The 24,402-nt window shown below is 46.0% G+C and overlaps 1 protein-coding gene across 1 annotated transcript; it reads left to right on the forward strand.

Moving 5' to 3' along the window:
* Positions 1-555: 555 nt before the first annotated feature.
* On the forward strand, positions 556-18,463 carry khdc4 (KH domain containing 4, pre-mRNA splicing factor; the record flags this gene model as incomplete). Its single annotated transcript, XM_043684088.1, has 12 exons — positions 556-702; positions 1,778-1,857; positions 2,347-2,399; positions 4,187-4,341; positions 6,314-6,525; positions 7,536-7,596; positions 8,023-8,083; positions 8,414-8,601; positions 9,189-9,356; positions 10,994-11,103; positions 12,334-12,425; positions 15,844-18,463. Coding segments are annotated over 12 exons (1,533 nt in total), but the record flags the coding sequence as incomplete, so codon positions are not given.
* Between the last annotated feature and the right edge of the window lie 5,939 nt (positions 18,464-24,402).

Here is a 24,402-nt window from a genome sequence, read left to right on the forward strand (position 1 = left end):
AGTCAGTTTCAGCAGTGAGGTGGTTGCCTGCGTTGTGATTATAGGAAAGCCTCACTGTTTTGAGTGTGACTCAGTTGCTAACTTCAGTACTTGCAGATAACTGGGTGTTCATATTTCTTCCGAACAGCTGAAACAGTAGGAATTATGGTCTGCAATGGATTTGGTTGTCCCTCGTTCACCAACCACAACAAATCATTAACAGTGTGTATAACATTGGAGTATTTGGAGGAGCTGAGAAAGAAACTTTGCATCCAGAAGCTGTGGGTGCAGTATCCTCAGCTGCAGGGCTCTGGACCAAGACCTGGATAGTGGGATGAAGCTGGAGACATTTCTTCAATTTTGCGATTGTAGATCTTTGGAATTTGTGATGCCACAGAGCAGTGGATGCTCAGTCATTGAGTATAAGGGATTCAGGTGACTTGATCACTTTTGAATCTTGGGGATTTGAGGCCCCTGGGAATTTTGTGGGAAAGTGGGCTTGATTAAACATGACTTTATCGAATGACGACTTTCCCTCTTGCCGGGGTTATTGCTACCTCCTCGTGCTGACCCTTCTGTTGTTTGCAGGCAACCCTTCCTGTGAAGAGTGTGGCAGCAGCTGCTGCGAAAAACAAGGATGACCTGGTGGTCGCTGAAGTCGAAATCAATGATGTTCCCATCAACTGTCGAAATCTGCTCACCCGGGGGCAGACTCAGGACGAGGTGAGAGAACTATTAGGAGGAAACTGTCCACTTGGAGTAGGGGCAACAGAGCTCTGTGGGGGGGGGGGCTCTGACCAGAGCAGCCCCTTCGTGGGAAGGGAAGGAGCTCTGACTGGAGTATAAGGGTCTCTGATTCTCTACATTGGTCGTGGAGAGGTCTATGCTCAAGCTCTGGATTCTTCATTTAACTGACTCCGTTTCAGGTTTCATATGCAAGGTGTAAGTTGCAGCATATCCTTGTATGTGGTGTGACTCTCGGTCTTGAAGGGGTGCCGCCTACTCAGAAAGGTTTCTTGTCTCTATATTTGCTTCCTTTACAATTAAAGTTTCCTCCATGGCATCTACTCAGATTTTTCAAACTGTTTATTGATGACATTTCTCTTGAGGGATCAATGGGGTTTTCATTTTAAAGATATGATTATGAATATTATAAAGGGCAGCACGGTGGCTCAGTGGTTAGCACTGCTGCCTCACCACACTAGCAACCGAGTTCAGTTCCACCCTCAGACGACTGTCTATATGGAGTTTGCACATTCTCCCTGTGTCTGCGTGGGTTTACTTCTGGTGCTATGGGTCTGGTTTCCTCCCACAGTCCAAAAATGTGCAGGTTAGGATGGAATGGCCATGGGAAATTGTCCCATAGTGCCCAGGGATGTGCAGGTTAGGGTGGATTGGCCGTGGGAAATTGTCCCATAGTGCCCAGGGATGTGCAGGTCATGGTGGATTGGCCGTGGGAAATTGTCCCATAGTGCCCAGGGATGTGCAGGTTAGGGTGGATTGGCCGTGGGAAATTGTCCCATAGTGCCCAGGGATGTGCAGGTTAGGGTGGATTGGCCGTGGGAAATTGTCCCATAGTGCCCAGGGATGTGCAGGCAAGTAATTAGCCATGGGAAATGCAGGCTTATGGGGACAGGGTTGTGGGAGGGAGGGTAATGGTGAGCCTGGGTGGGATGCTCTTCAGAGAGTTGGTGTGGACTCAGTGGGCAGAATGGCTTTGTTCTACACTGTAGGGATTGTATAATTCTATTCTATTTGAAATAACATTTGAGATGATTCTAAGTTTGTTTTTATATAGGTCAGCCGGCTGACTGGAGCAGCTGTGTCTACACGAGGGCGATTCATGGCACCAGAGGAGAAAGTACAGGCTACCCCAGGGTATGTCCTTGTTCATGAGCACTCTCTTCCTTCCTTTCCTCAATTTACTCATCCAGATCTGGGAGTTTACGCCATCCAACCTTTATTCTTCTGGCTGGTCTCAGCTGTGGTTGGTGAGTAGCAGACTCGCTCGCATCTTGGAATCAGCTCATTGTTCAAGACCTAATCCAGAAACAGAATCCAGGTTGGGACTTGCAATAGAATACTGAGGCCTCTTAATGAGGTGTTAGGCTGTAGCTCCGCCTTAACATATGAATGTCATCACGCCCCTGTCAGAGCCTGTTCTTTTGCCTCTTGTGTCCTTAATGGGGCACTGAGGCCAGTTGTTGTCCTGATGGAGCAGTGCCTTCTCTGGAAACTCAGGGTTACTCTGTCTTTGAGCTGCTGCTGCTGTCCAGTTTGCGGCACCAGACCCTTTTGGATTGTTTTTGTTCCACATTAAGCTTTCAGAAAGATTCTTACTTATGTTTCTTATTACACCCCTTGCAGCGATCGTGCTCTGTATCTGCACATCCAAGGGCAGACTCGGGATGTTGTTGACAGTAAGTATAAAACTGTTGAGTCTGGCCTCTCCGAAGTTCAGGCCAGCTTTAATTTCTGTCTTCTGCCGCTTTAGTAAATGAGCCAGGCCAGCATTCTGTGCACCGTGTTATCACAGCCTGTGTGGGTGATGGGCTGGTAATCAGCCATTAGTTAGTGAGCCAGGCCAGCATTCTGTGCACTGTGTTATCACAGCCTGTATGGGTGATGGGCTGGTAATCAGCCATTAGTGAGTGAGTCAGGCCAGCATTCTGTGCACTGTGTGTTATCACAGCCTGTATGGGTGATGGGCTGGTAATCAGCCATTAGTTAGTGAGGATGTGAACACATGCCTCTGTTTTTAAGTCCATACAGTGCCTGTGCTGGGAATGTTTGATGGGTGATAGTGTAGAGTGTTCTGCCTTTTGCACTCTGCTTTTGTACGTTGGGGATCAGGAGGATGAAGAAAGTGGAACATGTGCAGTGCTGGTGGTTCTGCTGATACTGTCCTCCAATAGAAACTGGGCTGAGAGAACGACCCCACTTCCAGTGAAAGTCGGGGGTTCACTGTACAGCCCAATAGTTAATACAGTGCCAACCTTTCTGCTTCAAAGAGTTGTGGATTTTAACCATACGTTAGATGTTAACCCTAACCCAACGTTTGAGAAGATGTTCTCTGTGGAATACTGAGAAAGCAATGAGTTTTCAAAAGGTCCGGTATTGAGGCTTGCTCAGTACAATGGGGACGCTGCATTGAGGGAGTTAGCACTGTCAGAGAGTCCGCGCTGATGGAGTTGGCACCGTCGGAGGGTCAGCACTGAGGAAGCAGGCACCTTCGGAGGGTCAGCGCTGAGGGAGCGCCGTACTGTTGGAGGGTCAACACTGAGGGTGCATGGCATGTTGGAGCATCAGTGCTGAGGGTGTGTGGCATTGTTGGAGAGTCTGCACTGAGGGAGCGCTGCACTGTTGGAGGGTCAGTGCTGAGGGCGCACCACGCCACGTCAGTTTTATTTTTATACATGCCATGATACACTGGCAGTCTTGGGTGGGTGTGTGATTGAGAGCAGGATTAGGCTGATATGCTAACCAAGCCCATGGTTGCTTTTGGGAATTGTTAAACCTCCCCTCAGCAAGTATGTGACACTTTGAGTTGCATTGAATTGAATTGATTGTCCCATGTACCGAGGCACAGTGAAAAGCTTTGTCTTGCGAGCAATACAGGCAGATCACACAGTTAAGTAGCATAGACAATAAATAATAGGCAAACAGCAGCAAAAACACAGGTACAGGTGAATGTTAAGGGTTTCTGAGTCCATTCTAACAACAGTAGAAACTGTTATGAAACCGGCTGGTGTGTGTGTTCACGCTTCTATACCTTTTCCCCGGTGGTAGAGGTTGTAGAAAAACATTGCCAGGGTGGGATGGATCTTTGAGAATGCTGGCAGCCTTTCCCTGACAGCGGGCCTGGTAGATGGATTCTATAGATGGGAGGTTGGCCTTTGTGATTGTCCGGGCCGAGTTCACTACTCTCTGTAACTGTCTCCGATCTTGAATGGTACAGTTGCCATACCAGGTAGTGATACATCCAGACAGAATGCTCTCGATGGCGTACCTATAAAAGTTGGCAAGGGTATTTGCCATCATGTCAAATTTCCTCAGCTGTCTGAGGAAGAAGAGACATTGTTGGGCCTTTGTAACCAGTGCAGAATGGAAAGGAGGAAAGCTGAGACAGTTATAGAATTGGTCTTTTGATTGTACCTGATAAGTCAATAGTTAAGTTTCATCATTTATACTTTGGATTTCTTTGCAGAGGCTGTGAACCGGATTAAAGAGATCATTGCAGGTGGAGTTATAAAGGCTGTTAGTGCTTCCGGCTCGCAGTTCAATGGTCCAATGGTTACTGTCTATCACCAGCCAGCCCCTGTTACTCATCCTACAACCACCACAGCGAAATCACAAGCTGGGGTAAGTACAGTATCTTAAAGACCATTTAGGTCTGAATTAGTCCCTCGATCCCCTCGCTCTGTGGCTCTGAATAGCGGTGTGCGTGAACTCAGCTTTCTGTACCTCTGCATTACTCAATTAGAAGGAATACCATGCAACTACTGTACACCATTGATAACAGTTTTCAATGCACTGGTGACCATTCGGAGCCCTGGGAATATAACCCTGTGCTGTCCATGTCTTGGGAATGTTGGTTGAGGGACAGTGTAGAGAAAGCTTTTACTCTGTACCACCCTGTGGTGTCCCTGTCTGGGGAACATTTGATGGGGTTAGTGTAGAGTGTTCTGCCTTTTGCACTCTGCTTTTGTACATTGGGGATCAGGAGGATGAAGAAAGTGGAACATGTGCAGTGCTGGTGGTTCTGCTGATACTGTCCTCCAATAGAAACTGGGCTGAGAGAACAACCCCACTTCCAGTGAAAGTTGGGGGTTCACTGTACAGCCCAACATTTTTCACTCTTAAAACCTATCACTCTGTAACTTGTCTTCCGCACGTCAAGTTTGTGAATGGCCACCTGTCACAGGTACTCTGCCATTCCTTGTGCCTGAGCTGGAATCTCGAATGAATGTCTGAGGTGAAAGTGTTCTCCCGGTCCTGTGTAATATGTATGTCTTCAAGATAAATCAACCAGTCTTTCGCAGAAACCAAATCCCTGTTTGGTGACTCCTGGTAAAGACCATTGACTTGAGTGTGGGATTGCGCAGACCTGTCAGATAGCCTGTCACCTGCTTCTTGAGAAATGTCATGGCTGTAGTTGGTTGAGAGACAAATCCTAATTGTGTGACTGCTACCAGTGAAGGTTTTCTCTATCTTAACCATTAATACTGCTCACTGACTGTTCCATTCAAACGCTGGAGTGGGATGGGGCATATGAGAGATATGTGGGAGATTCAAGTTTGACATCCCTGAGAACATAAAATTGGAAGCAGGGCTCGGCAGTTCAGTCCTTCAAATCTGTTGTCATTTAATGTGATCATGGCTGATCTCCTCTAAGCTTCAACTCTACGTTCCTGCCTGCTACCCATAACCCTGTAACCCATTGCTAATTAAAAATCCTTCTTAAGTTTATTTAGTGTCCTGGCATCCACTGCATTGTGGGACAGTGAATTTTGAGTTAAGCAGTTTCTCGTCTGTTTTAAATCTACCATCTCTTAGCCTCTTGTTCTAGATTGCTGCACAAGGAGAACCATCTGCTTTGCATCTCTATACTGTTTGTTGCTTCTGTGTTGTTCTGATAGTGTTGTACCTTTAGATATTAGAATTGTGCGCACTCATTTCCAGTTACAGAAGTTTGATCAGAAAAGACCAATGCACATACCTCCTTGGGGATCTACTTGTGTTACCTTCTCTTCACCTTCCTCTCCTCAGAAATTACCCTGAATGTGTGTTTCATCATCCTGGTTGTTCATTCTCTGTTACCTTTTCTCACCTTCTGCAGTGTTACCTTACTGCTTCTGAACAGTGGGACCTCATTATGAGGGTAAACTGAAAAAAGGCTTCTGACCAACAGAAATAGTTTCTCTGTATACATCCTGCTGAATCCCTTAATTATCTTGATCAGACTACCCCTAATTCAGCTACAGTTGAATGATTCCATTTGGTTTGTTTTTAATGAATTGTTTTCTTGCTCTGGGGAGTTTTCACTGAACCTCTCACCCATTCCTGCCCTCTCAAAAGGTTAACATCTCTCTCCTGAGGTGTGGCCCCAGAACCAAACAGACGAATAAAGCAGTGTGAAAGCTGCCTCACCACTCCACACATCATGTGGCACCATTGCTCAAACTGGCCCAGTGTTTTCTTTCTCACCCAACGTCAATCACTTCAAATACCACTGGCTAATGCTGCACCTGCAATGTTGACGGAGTTGCTCCTGCTTCACTATTCGCGATTCTTGGTGCCTGATGTATAGTCTGTTCCTTCCTTTACTCCACAGATGCATTATGTTCAGGATAAAGTTTTTGTGGGTCTGGAGCAGATTGATCCAGCTTTTAACATTAAAGAGAAAGTGGAGGGGCCAGGCGGATCCTACCTGCAACACATTCAGGCTGAGACTGGTGCCAAAGTTTTCCTGCGTGGGAAGGGTTCAGGCTGCCTGGAGCCTGCCTCTGGGAGAGAGGCCTTTGAACCAATGTACATCTATATCAGGTACTAACAATTATTGCCAGAAGGTTCCAATGGGTTACATGTTCTCTGTTTAGATGAGACGTGTCAGTGCACCACGTCCATGCCAGTCTTTGACTTGATTTGTTCACTGCCACTTGCACACTGAAGCCATTTTACAATGCATGCACAAACTAGCACAAATACATAGCGAGGAACAATGACTGATGTAATGGCCATATATGTATAATATATATATCAGTGGCAATAGGATAGACTGAGCATTCACTCTTTCATCAGGAGTCTCCGCCATCTGCAGCTGATGTGAGTCCATCTCCTCACAGCATGGAGTAGGAGTGTTACTCTGTATCTAACCCTGTGCTGTCCCTGTCCTGGGAGTATTTGGTGGGGACAGTGCAGAGGGAGTATTACTCTGTATCTAGCCCTTTGTTGCCCTACCCTGGGAATGTTTGATTGGGGGATAGTGTAGAGGAAGCTTTGCTCTGTAATTAATGTTCTGTCCCTGTTTTGGGACTGTGAGATGGGGCACAGTGTAGTGGGAGCTTTACTCTGTATCCAGCCTTGTGCTGTCACTGTCCTAGGAGTGTTTGATGAGGAGGGGGGATATGGGAACAGTGTAGAGAGAGCTTTACTCTGTCTCTAAAGCAGTGCTGTCCCTGTCCTGGGAGTGTTTGGTGGGAACAATCTAGAGGGAGCTTTACTCTGTGTCTAACCCTATGCTGTCCCTGAGCCAGGGAGTGTTTGATGGGGGACAGTGTAGAGGGAGCTTTACTGTGTATCTAATGCAGTGCTGTCCCTGTCCTGGGAGTGTTTGATGGGGGACAGTGTAGAGGGAGCTTTACTGTGTATCTAATGCAGTGCTGTCCCTGTCCTGGGAGTGTTTGGTGGGGACAGTGTCAAAGGAGCGTTACTCTGTCTCTACCCAATGCTGCTCCTGTCCTGGGAGTGTTTGGTGGGGACAGTGTCGAGGGAGCTGTTCTGTCAGGGTGCTGAGTGTGATTCCTCTCTAATGAATTGAATTGTTTTGCTTGCAGTCATCCCAAACCAGAGGGTCTTTCAGCTGCAAGGAAACTTTGTGAGAGCTTGCTGCAGACTGTGAGTATCACTTCCGTAATGGGCTTAATCACTCCAGTGTTCCTATTCCTCTCCCATCGCCGTTAATCCCCAATCCAATGACGAGCCAGTTTCTACCAGCTTTGTGATTTGTCATTGTTGGCTCTGGCAGTGTAGTCGGATGTTCGGCTCTGGGCGGAATCATAGTGAACAGCTGGGTTTATTGTCTTCTGACGGCTGGAGTGATTCAGGAGCAGGAACCTGAACTCTTGGGACTGAATCCAGGTGGAACTGTTGACTCCTCATTCCAGTTGGAATCAGCATAGACTGTATACAGAAGCTGAGGCCCTCTGGTTTGCTTCAAGATGGCAGCTTCTCTGGGATACTTCAATATCCTTTGAGTATGGGCTTGATGCAGACTGGCTAAAGTGTGATAACTGAATCCATTTTCTTTCTTACTCTCTGTAGGTCCACAGTGAGCATTCCAGGTTCCTAAGTCAAATGAATTCATCAGTCATGCCACCACAAGGTACGTTTTGGAATAAAAAGGTACTTGGTTAGACCTGAAGCCTTCGACCCCTGCTCAGAGACTTGGTCACTTCAGTAGTCTATTACTGTCTACCCATGCAGTTGGCTAGGCACTGGTCCCCTGGCTGAGAGTGATTTCAGCTGTTTTCAGGAGATTACTGTTCAGGTTTGCAGATGTGCTGAAGTGTTTATCTCAGTGAATGTTTCTGACCGTCTGGGGCACGTCTGCGAGATGTTTCCTCGTGTACTCTGAGCAGTCTGTACTCAGTGCCTCAGCAGCTGTGTGTCTAGCACTCACTGTCTACTAACCTGTATATTCTCTGTTTTAAAGGTTACCAGCAGGTACCTGGAGCTGTGCCCCAGCAGCATTATTACCCTGGCCAGGGTTACCAGGCCAGGTACCCAGTGGGCCCTATTCCGCTACAGTCCTCACAGAGTTCATATCCCAGACCATGTGGTCCTGAAGCTGCACAGTTCCCAGTGTCGGGAGCAGCACAGCCCCTGGCTGTGCCTGGGCAGGTATGTTTCCACCATCATTTGTGGATGCCCATAGTCATCTAGAGATATCTGATACAACTTGTACTTGGGTGGGTAAATGAGGGGGAGAAGTGTCTGATGAGTGTTATAGCTGGGTCTGGGCTGGGTTAGTCAGGGGGGAGGTGTGTGTGATACTGGTTATACCTGGGTCTGGGCTGGGTTAGTCAGGGGGAGGTGTGTGTGATACTGGTTATACCTGAGTTCTGGCTGTTAGCCAGCTTTGACTCTGTGTTTCTGAGTCAGATTATTGTTCAAACCATCCTGTTTAGAAAGCTGTTGTTTATTTCTGAATGTCATATTTTTGCATGAGAGTGCTGGGAATCTGCACTTTCCAGTGGGCTGTCCGACTACTTTCAGGGTGGGAGTGGTTACTGTCTTCCCTGGTTGATGAATGATGTGCTCTGACTGTGTTGCAGCAGTAAGACTTGATCACCTCAGTCAGGGTCAGATGGATCCTTGGTTCCTGAGTGCTTCTGCATGAGAAGGAGTGAGCTGTATTGCTGTGGCTCTTGTCATGGAGCACATATTAAAGTCATGTTTGTTCTAATTTTAATACCATTTGTGTGCAGCAAAACCCTGTGGTTGGCAACTACGCCACGCCATTACCTGTGAATACACCTGCTTATGATGGGATGATGGGTGCACCGAGACCCTCCACTCACCTCCCTCCACCTCAGGGCCACAAGAGACGCTTCACTGAAGAGAGTGAAGAGGAATCGGCACTGCTGGGCTACCAGGTGGGAGATACGCCCTTACTCACTACAGGATTGTGAAAGGCAGCAGGACAGAAGGGGTTTTTGGGGTTCAGAGTGAAGTCTGGCTGACTGTCACCAGCCTGTATTTGTTATCTGGCCTTCAATGCCGTTAGATCCTCCAGGCCAAATTACTTGTTAATGTTTTCTCCCACCACATGGCATCAGCTAAGTGTACTAGATTGGCTCAGTAGAAGCTCCATTCTGAAACCAGAACCTATCGTCTCTGCACTTCTCTCCAATGCTGGCCTGTCAAAGGGACGAGTTATTGGACAGTTCCTCGTATGGAAAGAATCCTCCATCAATTCTGTCAGAGTCAGCCTTCCTGTGTATATGTGCTTTTGGGGATGGGTGTTGGGGCTCTGCCCATTCTGAAGTAGCTACAGGAAGGCAGCTTGTAACTGCCCTCTTGTTTCTTGGGTGCTCCCTGAGGCATTTTACACATTCCATGTATTTTGTACAGTATAACGTAGACAGAATTGGAGTCCCTGCTGTTGTCTGGGCTGTCCGAATTTGCCAAGAGGTATGTTGTTGAGTATCACAAGATGGCTATTCTAACTGGAGAGGTGTCACTCCGAGAGAAGGGGGCACAGAACTGTTTAGGATTGTTCTCCTGTCAGGACAGTACTTGTGCTGAAATGCTGCGTCCTTTGTCAACGTAGCCAGCTTTGTATTATCCCGGAGTTCATGATGTTAAAATTAATCACTGCGAAATTATCTCCGAGATAGGAGTCAAGCTTTCAATCAGGAGCTGATACATCTCCACTAGATCTGGTTCATGGACTGGACACAGAGCAGTGATGAGCAATGTGCTCAGCTTTTGTTTTAATATAAGCTTAACTTAGATACAGAGTAAAGCTCTTTCTAAACTGTCACCAGCAAATACTCCCCAAGACAGGTATAGCACAGGGTTAGATACAAAATAAAGCTTCCTCAATACTATCCCCATCAATCATTCCCAGGACAGGGACAACATGGGGTTAGATACAGAGTGAAGCTGCCTCTACACTGTCCCCCCATCAAACACTCTCAGGGACAACACAAGGTTAGATACAGAGGAAAAGCTACCTCTATACTGTCCCCATCAAATATTCCCAGGGCAGGGACATCCTGGGATAAGATAAGGCAATATTTCAGATAGCCTTCCTGTGATGTAATGGTTTGAGATTGCTGCTTTGTTTTGTGGTCAGTACACTTTAGAAAGTTCTCCAGCTGCATTTCATGGCTTGCTATGAAAGAAATTTGGAGAGTTTTTATACGTAAGCAGATTGTTGAGCATTGCTGAAGCTTGGGCTTCATTCAGCAACCCGGAACGATCAGGGCTTGTGCCACTAGACTGGTCTCTGCTGAAAGATCACTGAGGATGGGAAGGTGCTGTTAGCTGCATTCATTGCCAACTGGCTTCCCAGCCTCTGCAGTGACACGGTCCCAGAGTACATGGTGTGGGTCACCAGATTGTGAAATCCCAGCTCGTGCTTTGTTTCAGCTGGTGCATTGCTGCTGCAACTTTGAAATAGGCATAGGTTAGTGAGTATGTATTCACAACTGCAACCTAGCAACGGGATGCTGCAGTAGGAAGCATTGTTACTGCTGCTAATGCTGCTGCTTTTTTCTGCTCATAGCATGGACCCATTCATATGACTAATTTAGGTACAGGGTCCTCTCAGACCGGACGGAGTGGAGCTGGTATGGTCTTCGCTGATCCCTGCGGCAGAGCCAAGGAGAGGGACAGGTGGGTTTCTTCCTGCGTTGTGTTTTATTTGAGCTACCACCAGGATACATTGCCATGGTGCCCCTCTGATACCCACTGGGCGGTGTGGTGCCAATCCCCTATTGAGTGCCTTTGTCTATCAGTTCAGCTTAGCCAGTACCCCACTGTAATACCTGAGACCTTTCCTGGTGTGAAGATCAGAAACCAGATCTCAGCCTTTTCTGAGTTTTAGCAATCAGATCTGGGCGACCTAGCCACCCCTAGATAAAACGGAGGGAATCCATAAGGACCCCTCAGCTTTGAGCATTCGGTCTGAACTGTTGATGCTTCAGTTCACCACTCCAAACTCTCACGGGGTGGGGCACACAGCTTCAGATGCCCTGGTCTAATCCCTTTGTGCTCCAGGGTTAGATTCGCTGGTGTTAGAGATGGTTCCATCCTGAGATTCATTCAGCTGGTAATTCAGAAGACCTTTTGTTTAGACTCTGCTGGATGGAGTGTTTAGCCTGGAGCTGTACAGACAGACTGCATTTTGTAAAATGTGAATGCTTGGTAGGGACTTCAGGGCCGATTCCAACTCTCTCACTTTTCCTCAAAAGGTCAGAGCTAGCCGGTCACCCCAAACCCTGGGTATGGACCCCTGGGAGATCAGTGACTTTCTCGTTGTTTGGGAATGGCTCAGTGCTCTAGGTAGCGGTAACTCCACGCAGGGATGTGATCCCTCTATCCCAGGTAGCGGTAACCCCATGCAGGGATCTGATCCCTCTATCCCAGGTAGCGGTAACCCCACGCAGGGATCTGATCCCTGTATCCCAGGTAGCGGTAACTCCACGCAGGGATGTGATCCCTGTATCCCAGGTAGCGGTAACTCCACGCAGGGATGTGATCCCTGTATTCCAGGTAGCGGTAACTCCACGCAGGGATGTGATCCCTGTATCCCAGGTAGCGGTAACTCCACGCAGGGATGTGATCCCTGTATCCCAGGTAGCAGTAACTCCACGCAGGGATGTGAACACTATCCTAGAGTGAGAGCTGGTGGGTGGAATTCTGTGCTCCATGTGGAGCCTCACCATGAATAGCTTTAACGGAAACTCTGTTGTAGCTCCGTTGTTACCCCAGTACAGAATTGTCATGTTGATTTTGTGGCGATTATGTTTCCATAAATCTCCACCTGTGAAATATGTTTGTGCTTTGTTGACTGTCCCAATGTTAGATTTTGTTATTCATGTTCTCCTCTCTCCCCCCACCCAGGCAGCTGATGCCCCCACCACCACGACTTCTCAACGAAGGATTCGTGCAGCCAGAAGATCAGTGTGGGATGTACAGACCTCCAGCGTCTCTGGGTGAGTGGGCTACTTAGTCCCCAGCACAAAATTGCTGCAAGGTCATGATGGGTGTGAGAGCTGGGATTTCTAAGGAGCTCTCTGTTCACCCTATCTCTTGAGAGGCTGCTGTTTCCTTGCAATGACTGAATTAATTAGTAGGCCCTTTTCACCAAACCTAACTTGTCTTGCTGTCAGGACCTTAGTTCCACTTTTCTAGCCCAGTAAGGGTTTGTTCTTTGAAATGTAGACTTGGGTTCCTGAAGAGAGATGATAGGAGATGATTCTGACTGCGTACTCCATTAATAGTGCATCTCAGTGACCAGCGTTATGGCCAAAGGCTGAGATTCTCCCAATCTATTACACCCACGATTCTGAGGGATCACAGCTGACCTGGGTCCCAACCCCAACTTGGTTTTTGAAAGCTGTCAGGAATTATGGGGCCACTGCCATTTTGTTGAAAGGATATTTCTAATTTTATGTTAGCCTGTTAGTGAAGGAGCATTTGTATCTTCCTTCCTGATAGGGTGGCTCCACTTTCAATCTAAACTTTACCCTTGACTTGCCAACCACCAGAAATGATTCATTCTATCTGTTCCCATTCATATTCTGACAACTTTAATCAATTCACTGTTAAACTGCTGAAATTTCAAGGTATGCAATCTTACTTTGTGTCATCTTCCTGGGTAAATTCAGTCCCTTTGAGACCTGGTGAATCTTCCAAAGGCATGGAGCCCAGGATTGCATACTGTGACTCAGGGCTCTGTATCATTGTGGTGTGGTACAGGATATGCCTCTGTATTCCAGGTCAGTCGACATGAAGGCTTGCACTGGATTATTGCCTGTATCTGTTCACAATTTATGGATCTGTCCTTGGGCCTTGTTCAGTCTCTCTGAGCCTCCACTGTTATTAACAGAGTTTGAATTGCTTTTGGTTCAAATTTGGTTGGAATCAGTTTGCTGCAATTCTGCCTATTCACTGGACCCATTGTTTTCACTTTGTCATTCATGGTGTATCAACACTGCTCAGAGTGCAGCTTACTGTCACATCCACAAATCTGGACAGGAGACTTCCTACCCCTCCAGAGTGATTCACTGGCACCCCAACACTGAGCTGTTTGGGAAACCACTCGTCTACCTGTCAGTTTCAGAATTTACCCAATCCCCAACTCTGTTCCCCGTCACTCAACTAATTTCCAACATGGTAATAACATTCCTTCAGGTCTCTGAGCAGCTCTGTGCTGACTCAGTGTCAACACAGGCTATACCTGACAATGTGGAACATTGCCCAGGTATGTCCTGTATACAAAATCCAACCCGGCCAATCACCACCCATCAGTTTAGTCTCCATTAGTAAAGTGATGGAAGGTGCCATCCACAGTGCTATCAAACAGCACCTTGCTCAGCAATACCCTGCTCAGTGGTGTCCAGTTTGGGTTCCCCCAGGGTCACTCAGCTCCTGACCACAATATAGCCTTGAGTCAAACATGGACAGAAGAACTGAATTCCAGAGGGGAAGGGGAGAGGGACAACCCTTGATATCAAGGCTGCATTTAACTGAATGGCACCAAGGAACCCTGGCAAAACTGGAATCGATGGGGATTGGAGTGGGGGCAAACTCTGTGGTGGTCAGAGTCATACCTGGCACATGGGAAGATGGTTATAGTTTTAAAGGTCAGTCATCTCAGCTCCACAATATCTCTGCAGGAGTTTCTCAGGGGAGTGTCCTCGGCCCAACCATCTTCAGCTGCTTCATCAATGACCTTCCCTCCATTAGAAGGTCAGAGGTGGGGATGTTTGCTGATGATTGCATAATTTTCAGTGCCATTCACCACTCCTACAGATATTACTAATACAATGCTAATACAGCAAGATCTGCACAGTATTCACGCTTGGGCTGACAAGTTGCAAGTAACATTAATACCTAACAGGGCCAGGGAGTAACCATCTCCAATAAGAGAGAATTTCCACTTGACATTCAGTCTGATTGTCATTGCTAATCCTTTACAACTGTCCTGGGGATTGACTAGGAACTGATATATAAATAAGGAACTTATATAAACAAGTCATATAAATACTGTAGATGCAGGAATAGGTCAGAGACTGGGAATTCTGTGCCAAGTAATTGCCTTTTGATTCCCTAACATCTTTCTACAAAGCACGAGGTGAGTGTGATGGAGTGCTCTCAACTTGCTTGAATGAGTGCAGCTCCAACAGCACTCGAGAAACTTGGCATAATCCAAGACCTAGAAGCCCGCTTGATTGGCACCACATCCACATACGTTCCTTCCCTTCACTACTGACGTTCAGTAACAGCAGTGTGTACCACCTACAAGATGCACTGGAGCAATTCATCGAAGGTCCTTCTCAATCTGTGACCTCTACCATCTAGAAGGACAGAGGCACAGCATCGCCACCTGCAGGTTCCCAGTACCATCTGGACTTGGAAATATTGCCATTGTTTTCAGTCAAAGTTCTAAAATTCCTGAACAGTATTGTGTGTATGCCTACATCACAAGGATTACAGCAGCTCAAGGCAGCTCACTACCACCACCTCCAGGAATGGGTGGGCAATAAATGTTGGCCCAGCCAGCGATGCCACACCACATCCCCTGAAAGAATTTAAATCTTAAACAAAGGACCAAGGGTTCCTTCTCCCATTCACTGTCCAGTGATCCTTGGGTCAAGGAGTGAGAGGGGGTGTAAACAGCCAGAGTACCTGCTCCTGTTCACTGTCCAGTGATCCTTGGGTCAAGGAGTGAGAGGGGGTGGAAACAGCCAGAGTACCTGCTCCTGTTCACTGTCCAGTGATCCTTGAGAGAGTCAGCCAGGGAACTTGCTCACTGACTGGTGTCCAGTATTTAGAGATGAGGAAGTAGAGTAGGAGTTAGTTTGAGGTACCTGATTCAGAGGAGGGGGGGTAATATTGAGATACCGATTTAGTGAGGGGACAGGTACAGAGAGACCTGATTTAGAGAGGGGGCAGGTGTCCAGGTGAATTCTGACTGACTGATCACCTGTGTTAAACGCCAGTGTGAAGCGAGAGTTTTTGTCAGTCTCATGGGTTATTTTGTAAATCTCCTCGGTCACCCAGCCTGACAAATGGCACGTTTATCACTGATGGATTGTGTTCTAACATCACCTTTTCCTTTTTTGTGTTTCTCTCTCTCTTTCTCTCTTTTCCATGGTTCTGCTGTTGCCGTGGCTGATGAAACATTGGTTGGCTGGCTGCTCTGTGTGTTGGACAACTGTGGCCCGTGTGCCAAACCGTCATCACATCGACAACTACAAATGGTTCCCAATAACAAACCCTTTTTTCTTCCCGAGCTTTTTTTTTGGGACTGTTTATTCTACTGTGTGTGTGTGTGTGTGTGTGTGTCTGTCTGTCTGTGTGTGTGTTTTTGTTTGTGTCTCTTGTTTTTGTTTTGCCTATCTCTAGATCGTCTTGGGGAGCCCTCGATGAAGATGAGGAGGATGAGTGAGAGGGGATCGCGGCTTGTGTCCTACGGTGGGGATTCGTCGGATGAGGAAGAAGAACATTCCAGAAGGAGGCAGAGTATGGTGCAGGGCTGGAGTGCAGAGTGCCGGTACACACTACCTCCTCAGCGAGCCCAGCAACAGATGCCCTTCTGGATGGCACCGTAGTTGACTGGTTCTTGGAAAGTAAGACTGGGCCCACACTCACCTGAAAGATCACGACGGCCCTCAAAGTTAATGTGAACTATTGGCATGCAGATTGGCACAAAGACTCTTGGCTGAGTGGAACAGAGCTTCTACCTATGTGGCCATTCTGATGCTGCACGGTTAAGAGTGTTAGAGCTTCAAACATTATGCTTTTCTTTGGGAGGGAGGGCTGGGAATGTTTACCAAGAAATTGCTTTATTCTCAAAGTTTGAAGTTGACTTCTTTTGTTTCCCTTGCGGTTTCCCAGGAGTCTCCGGGACTCGTGTAGCAATGTGAGGGTTGGTTTCTGCACATGGGATTGTTGGGTTTGTGTACCTAAGGTTGGAATCTCTCTCATTGCCAAGAGGGAGCTGACTCTCGGCAGGGGAATGGATCAAGCTGCACTGACTGACATTAGGGATGTACTTATCATTTTTGCCTATGAGTGTCTGATCAGAGGCCTTCACAGATTACAAAGTGGGCCTGTAAATGTTGGAAAGAGCGAGAGAGACAGAAGCTCTGGGATGAAGCTGAACGAATAACTAGAACTCTGGAGCAGTGGGCAAACTCTTGCAGCTGTGTTCCTTCTTGCTAAGAGTTCGCTTGTTTATTCCAGGCCTTATTCCCTCTACCTATCCAGGTGTGAGTTTGTAGAGTACATTCCAATCAAAGTTGCTGCTGCCCCGCTAATGTGTCTGTGTATTGCAGGAAGCCTGCTCCTCAAACTCCCTGTCCTGCACCCCCAGTCTTGCAGATAACAGCTTCTGCGTCGTGTTAGTCTGAGTGAGGTGCCCTGTTCGGTTCACATGAGGTATGTGGCAGCCAGCTGTCTCTGGAGCCCCATCTGTGACACAGGAACCCAAACCCATTCCTTCCCTCCTTCTGTTCCCCAGGTTGGATCTGAACACTGCCACCATCTGACCTGAACAGTCTAATTTTATAGACTGTATGGTAGTTGGTAGTGCCCTGGCACAGGGCTTAGCCTAAGTTCATAAGAAATAGCAGGTGTAGGTCATGTGCTGCGGAGCCTGCTCTGTCATTTCAGTAAGGTCACGGCTGATTCATCTGTGGTCTGAATCCCACTTTCCATCCTCCCCCTGTTATCTTCCAATCCCTCATCAATCAAAAGTTTGCCTTTGAACATTTTCAAACCTCCATGCTGTGGGGAAGTGTTCTACAGACCCAACAGCCCATTGAGAGTAGAAATTATTCTGAAACAAGAATGCCAAGTTTGAGGTTCCCTCCAAGGGGGAATATTGTCTCAAGATTTGAGGGGTAGATACTGTGTTCTCATAATATCATCTCTTTCTTCTGAACTCTAATACATACAGGTCCTAACGTTTCCTCATAAGTTTCATCCCTTGATGTGTCCTGATGGTCAGCTCTGCTTCTCACTGCTGGCATTTAAAGGGCATCACAGCTGCCAGACTACATCTGTTTTGACAGATGCTGTAGAGCAGCCAGGCAGAGTATTGTACACAAACCCAAGAAACTTCCTGTAGCCCTTCTTCGCAAGGTGGTTGTTTTAAGAGTTATACACAGGGACTGCTATTGTCAGCTTCTGTCTGTCTTATATTTATCTGTCAAAATGCACCTTCCTCTCCCTACCCTGAATTAGTTCAGACTCGAGCTAATGTGCAGGGCCAAAGCCAATCTATGAACTCTGCCGAGAATGCATTGACAGCTGGGGTCTCTTCTATGAGTCAAGGGGCCTGAAATCCATTCCCTGGAGTGCACAATGTAGGTTGACACAGCAGGGGAGCAGTGAGAGGGTATTCTGTACTGTTGGACAGTCAGTACCGAGGGAACACCATGCCGTTGGATTGGTCATCATTTAGATGAGATGTTAAACCTAACCCCTTGGTAGTAATCTTGAAGATCAGGGAGTTGTCTCTGATGTCCTCAGTCGACATCACACACAACTTAACTTGCCATTGTGATCTTGCTGTGTACAAATTGGCTGCTACGTACAACATTGACCAGAGTTCCATAAGTACTTTACCGCAGCAGCCAGTGATGGATAATGCTATTGATTTGCATGTTGCCATCTGGATTTGATCCATTACCTGAGTATGGAACTTTAAACTGTAATGGATTAGGAGCAGCTGTACCTGCCTAACTCTCAGCTAACGCCTTTCCGTTGAGAGTTGAATTTGAGAGGAAAATGATTATAAAAGTTGTGATTTTTGAACCTGTGTGCACTCCTCTTACCTGCATGCGTGCCACATGCCTTCAAACGGTAATGTTGATTAAAAACCTGGGAGTTGGAATAATGAACATTAATTTCTGGCTGTTATAGCCGTGTTGGTTATAGTCTCTCACTTTCTGTAAATATTATGACAAAGTTCTTACCTTGCCCTTTGTAAATAAAGTCAAGCTGAATATTATTCTCTAAATTCCTCTTGAACCACTCAGAATCTGCTGAACAGCTCCAACTCGTCTTGAACGACACAAAGCAGAGCTTTAATCAGTTGAGTCAGTCAGGTGTTGGGGAAGTTAGAACCCAGCTAATGAGCTGAGTTCAAGTGAGAGGTTAGAGCAGCTTTGCAGATACAGGAGCAGGGTTCACTTTGGAACAGAGGTAAGTGTGTGTTCCAGAGTTTGGTGAATGGCAGTGGTATGGATTTGTTGGAGGCACTGACCTCTTAAGTTGCAGTCGTGGCTTGCTGCACATGGCTTTAATCAATGATGCATGTTTTTAATCTGCTGTTCATAGGATATGGGCATTGCTGGGTGGGCCAGCATTTGTGGCCCATCCCTAGTTGCCCTCATGGTTGGCTGCTACCTCGAAGCTGCTGAAGTCCATGTGGTGTGCAGCTACTCTCATAGTGAGCTGCCTTAACTCCAGTTATTCAGTAACTGCCCCAACCATTGAATTGAGACCAGCTGCCGGAACTGGCAGAGCAGGGAGTGGTTCCTTCACCCAGCTAACACTGGAAACATCCAGGCACCTGTTAGTGAACATCAGGCTGCTCAAAGTGAAGTGTAACAGGTACAGATTGCTATTTTCAACTGTGTAGTGAATTGTTAAATATAGCCACATTATGTTCTGACAGAATATAGTCATAACCTGCCATGCTGTAAAGTACTTAGTACAATTAGCATCTTCAAGACAGGGTGCTTTTTCCAAACAATTTTATTTTACCAAAGGAAAATAATCTAGATGAAGATAATTGAAGAAAGTGATTCTAATTCTAGTAGATAAGTAAATGTTGGCAACCCTTTGTTTTGCTGCAAGTGTGTCCACGTTAAGAGCCACTGTTACCTGGGTAGAAGTAGAGCTGGATTCCTTACTTCATCCATTAAATTAGTGGAAATGAAACTAGTGCAGAGGGATTATGAAGCCTTACTGAGCTGTTCCCCAGGCCAGAGAGGGTGGCTCACATAATAGGAAGAGATTTGTTCTGTTCTGGCCATTCAAGACTATGATGGTTCATCTGATGCTGTGACTTTCCAGAAACTTTTCCTGTGAGATCTGTGGAATAGACTGGACACTTCTCCCATTTCTGTACACAGCCAGGGAAAGTGAGGGGTAAATATGCAATAAGTAAAACAATTGTTTGCTAATTCAGCTCTGTCCCTGCAACAAGCTTCATTTATCTAGCACCTTTGGTCAACGTCCTAAGGCACTTGAGATGTAATCAAGGTTCAAAGAATGATATAGCAAATGTGGTCAATAAGATAAATTTTTAAAGAGGTTCTTGGCGTCGATGAAGCAGTTTTGGCTGGGAGTGGCTGCAAAGAACTTCAGGGGAGGTGAATGCATACAAACAATTGGGAGCCAGCGTTGATTAGGCTGCTTAGGAATGATAGGTGAGTGGGATAGGACATGAGCAGTAGGGAGGAGCTAAAGTTTATAGGAGGTCTAGACTGAGAGAGATATGGCTCCTTGGCTTCAGAGCAGATAGGCCAAGACTGGGTGTGGTCTTGTCACAAAAAGAGACAGTAACCAGTGCAAGGAATGGAATCAACTAGGAGAAAGTGAGGACTGTAGATTCTTGAGATCAGAGTCGAGAGTGGTGCTGGAAAAGCACAGAAGGACAAGCAGCAGGAGAATTGATGTTTCGGGCATAAGCCCTTCAGGAATGAGGGGCTTATGCCAGAAACATCAATTTTCCTGCTCCTCGGAGGCTGCCTGACCTTCTGTGCTTTTCCAGCACCACACTCAACAAGGAATGGAATCAGTGGAGAATGTACTGCTGTCTATTGACAGGGAATGTAGTGGATTAACTGGAGGAACATGCAGATTATCCATTCTTGAAGTTCCTAGCAACAGCTGGTATGGAAGTAGAGGTGAGAGTTGTCAGTGTACAGGGAATCACATACTAATTTCTAGATTAGTTATGGATTCTAATGTTCCACTTTGCACTTCCACTAATTAAATCCAACTGGGGTTTGATGCATTAATCTTGCAGCAACTAGGGCCCAACAACAATACAAAGGCTTGAAACATAAGGACTTCCTGCAGAATCTTGAGATCAAAGTTGACAGAAAGGAAAAGTTCAAACATCTGACAAGCATCTTTTACAAAAATACACACAAAAAGCTTTTTAATTTCATTGGTACTAGCTTTTTTTCCTAAGTGTGACTAAAGACTTCACTGAATGGGACAGAGCTACCTGGACTGCGGCTTGTTCCAGGGCAGGGTTAGGAGGTGTGTATTAAGCCATTGGGTGGTTAAAGCTCTGCTGTTTTGTGGTGAGGTACTTAGACCATTTGCAATCCTGCAGAAGAGCCAGGCTTAGGTGAGACTTTGCTGCATTATGGACTAGTGAACTGTGATACACGTGCAAACAAATCACTGAAAATGTTGGAAATCAGAAATAAAAACAGAAAGTGACTCAACAGATCTGGCAGCATTCGTTTTTCTGTCTTCACAGATGCTGCCACACATTGCTGAGTATCTTCAACACTGTTTTATCTGAGCTGTGACACAGCTGGTAACCCACACCACTCCAGCAGAAACTTCCTGTTAGTTCCACACGTGTATTAATTAGAACATTGTTTTTGGCACATCACATGTTGAAATAACAGTCCAATGGCTCAAAAATTGTTAATGGTGTTTCTGAATTCTTTCAGCATCTTTGGGGAAACTATCATTTTAGGTGTTCATCTGCTGACCCTGCACCCATTAATATTGGCTTCACGAAAGAGAACCTCATCAACATGATTTCTGCAAGTTTGTTGTAAATCCCTCAATCTCTAGAAACCAGGTGTGATATAGAAATCTGGTTTGAATGGTAGCCCCTGCTGTTTCAAGGTGTTGCAGGGAATGTTATTTGGGGCTGCACATCAAGTCTTACATAATGGTACTTAATCTCAGTCCAAAAGTGACCTGTCTTGACACACTGGTGACGCTAACAGGTGGCTCAGTGGTTAGCACTGCTGTCTCAGCACCAGAGACCTGGGTTCAATTCTCGCCTCAGACAACTGTCTGTGTGGAGTTTGCACACTCTCCCGTGACTGCGTGGGTTTCCTTCTACAGTCCAAAGATGTGCAGGCTAGGTGAATTGGCGATGCTAAATTGCCCGTAATGTTAGGTGAAGGGGTAAATGTAGGGGAATGGGTCTGGATGAAGGGCTTTTGCCCAAAATGTCAATTTTCCTGCTCCTTGGATGCTGCCTGAACTGCTGTGCTTTTCCAGCACCACTCTAATCTAGAATCTGGGTGGGTTGCTGTTTGGAGGGTTGGTGTGGATTCGTTGGGTCAAAGGGCCTGTTTTCACACTGTAAGTAATCTAATCTAATAAAACAGGAGACCACCACCCCTTGCATCTGTTCTAACATTTAATTTATATCGGCTATTCTCAAACTGGAGTCCATAGTGGCTGTCTAGACAAGTAAGTGTTTACTGAGGGAACAGACACTGCCTGTCACCTGTGTAGCACAGAATGGACTGGCTATATCACCTAGGATGGCAGCAGGAAAAGATAAGCATGGCAGTAAGTAATTAGTGCATTATTATAAATCTGCCTGCAGCACTGTCACTTTCTGTGTATTATAGTGGGTTTTGGGAGTGGGCAGGATATGGAAGAGGAACGGTTCATGGTTGCTAAGCCAATGGAAGTCAAACTTCATGAGCTGTGACTGTTAATCAAGGTAACAGGAAAGATCAGTGCTGTAGGCAGTGTGCAGCGGTGAGAGCAGTCCCTCACTCATTACTGTCTGTGAATCAGTCTCAGTTCGGTCTGACAGAGTGGAACTGCCTCACACAGCCACTGCTTCTGCTGATGAGAATCTCTTGCTCAAACCAGAGGGTTTTTTTAAAAATGAAAATTCACAGTTTGCATTTCAACTGATTTGTTTCAGAAACTTGGTAAAGCTGAAGGCAATAACAGGATGTTTGTGCAGTGAGTCTTAGTCACACTAATCTCCCTCCCACCCCACAAACATTTAACTCTAGTTCATTTGACTTATTTTGTCCTAGGATTAGGAATAAAGTACTTGGGGAGAATTGGATAGCTAAAAGCATCAAAATATTAATGACTGAGCATCATTCAAACTCAAAGCTAAACATTTAATCTGTTACAAATGAGATCTTGAAATAGATATAAGCACCCTGAATGGTCAAGGACTGTAAACAGGAGGGTGTAACAAACAGGAAGATTTTAAATGAGGCGTAGTGGTCCCAAGTCAGATTGTAAACACAAGGTAAATGCAGACATTGAGACTAGATGGATGCATTGGGGAATGATTCCTTCCCCAGCCAGCTTGCACAGGAAAATAAGGATAATAAGGGTGTGAGGGGCAAGAATTTTCAGTCACTAAGCCATTGCACAGGATATTTCCTCCAGAAAAAATTTCTCAAAACAATCTGTAAATATAGGGGAACTTTGGTATCAAACTCATCCATGAGTGTGTGGTGATCTTATGAATGTTTTTAAAATAAGGAAATCAGCTGTTTTTTGGTTTGTTTTCAAATCAAGTAGCTTTTCAGATAGAATTCACCATCCCTAGTGCAGCCAGGGGCATTGAGTGTTTATTTGGTGTTACGCTGATAAGTTGAAATGCATGCAAGGCTACAAGTCATGTCTGGGAAATGGGATTAGAAGATAGATTCTTGATGGCCAGCATAGATATGTTGGGATAAAGGGTCTTTTTCTATGCTTTAAAGGCTCTGACTGTAGAAATGGGAAGATGAGGATGGCAGGTGTCATACTAAAGACTGGTCTTGGGCTGACAGTGGTTACATTTCTGATAGCTCAGGGGAACACTAGATTGCCAGTTCTGCTCCTTTACATAAACAAAAAGTCTAAATTTTCCCGAAATCTTCCCACTCCCTCTGTTTTGGCTGGCAGTGTAGTTCACCTGATGTGATCTCAAATTGCTGCCCTGATCTCAGAACTACAGAGGTAACAGGGACAAGGCTACAGCTGAGCTCTCATTGCACGGAGATTAATAAGGGCAAGATCTGCTCCTCATCCCCATTCGACAGAAACTGCTGGAAGATGAGGAAACAATTGGTGGTCACTTCCTCACTGATCTAACACAAAGGGAAAATAGGACACATCTGGAAAGGAGTGAAATAAGATGTGGATTTGGTGGTGGGGTGAAGGAAGGTGGTGAGCAAGGTGAGTCTATCAGTAAGCAGTGCAAGCTCTACCTGGAAGGTTAACGTGGCTAGGTTGGCAGGGGGAATTATCCACCTTGAGTGGATTAGGGGCTATGACCTTAGTGATTGATTGGGTCTGACTGAAATTCAGAGTGCAATATACCAACTTAACAGTGCACCAGCAGATAAGGCCAAATTTTTAAAAAATCAAAACTGAAGGTTCTTTATCTGAATGTGTCTGGCATTCACAAGACAGAAATTGTTAGCTCATGTAGAAATAAACTATCCTCTAATACAGAGATAAAGGGTTGCAAAGTGATTAAAGCTGACATTTGAATAGTTGATGTCATTTGGATGAGCTGGAAATTAGAAAAAGGTGGCAGGATAGCTCTTAATTAAGGATGGCATTAATACAAAAAAAAGGACCATAGACAGGTTATGAGATTAAGGCAAGATAGTTGAGTTGAAGATCATCCAATCAGCCATGATCTCTCATAAATGATGGATTGGATTCGATGGGTTGAATGGTGCTCCTGTGTCTTACTGTGTAATCATCAAGAAGCATTTTGGAAAGGCAAATCAGGGCAGGACTTACCATTGTGTGTATAAGGTCCTGGGGACTATTGCTGAACAAACAGACCTTGAAATACAAGTTCATAGTTCTTTGAAAGTGGAGTTACAGATATAAGAAGGTGTTTGGTATTCTTGCCTTTATTGGTCAGTGCATTAGGTATAGGAGTTGGGAGGTCATGTTGCGGCTGTACAGCACATTGGTTAGACCACT

This window comes from Chiloscyllium plagiosum, chromosome 51 (assembly GCF_004010195.1).
Source record: "Chiloscyllium plagiosum isolate BGI_BamShark_2017 chromosome 51, ASM401019v2, whole genome shotgun sequence".
NCBI classification, from domain to species: Eukaryota; Metazoa; Chordata; class Chondrichthyes; order Orectolobiformes; family Hemiscylliidae; genus Chiloscyllium; species Chiloscyllium plagiosum.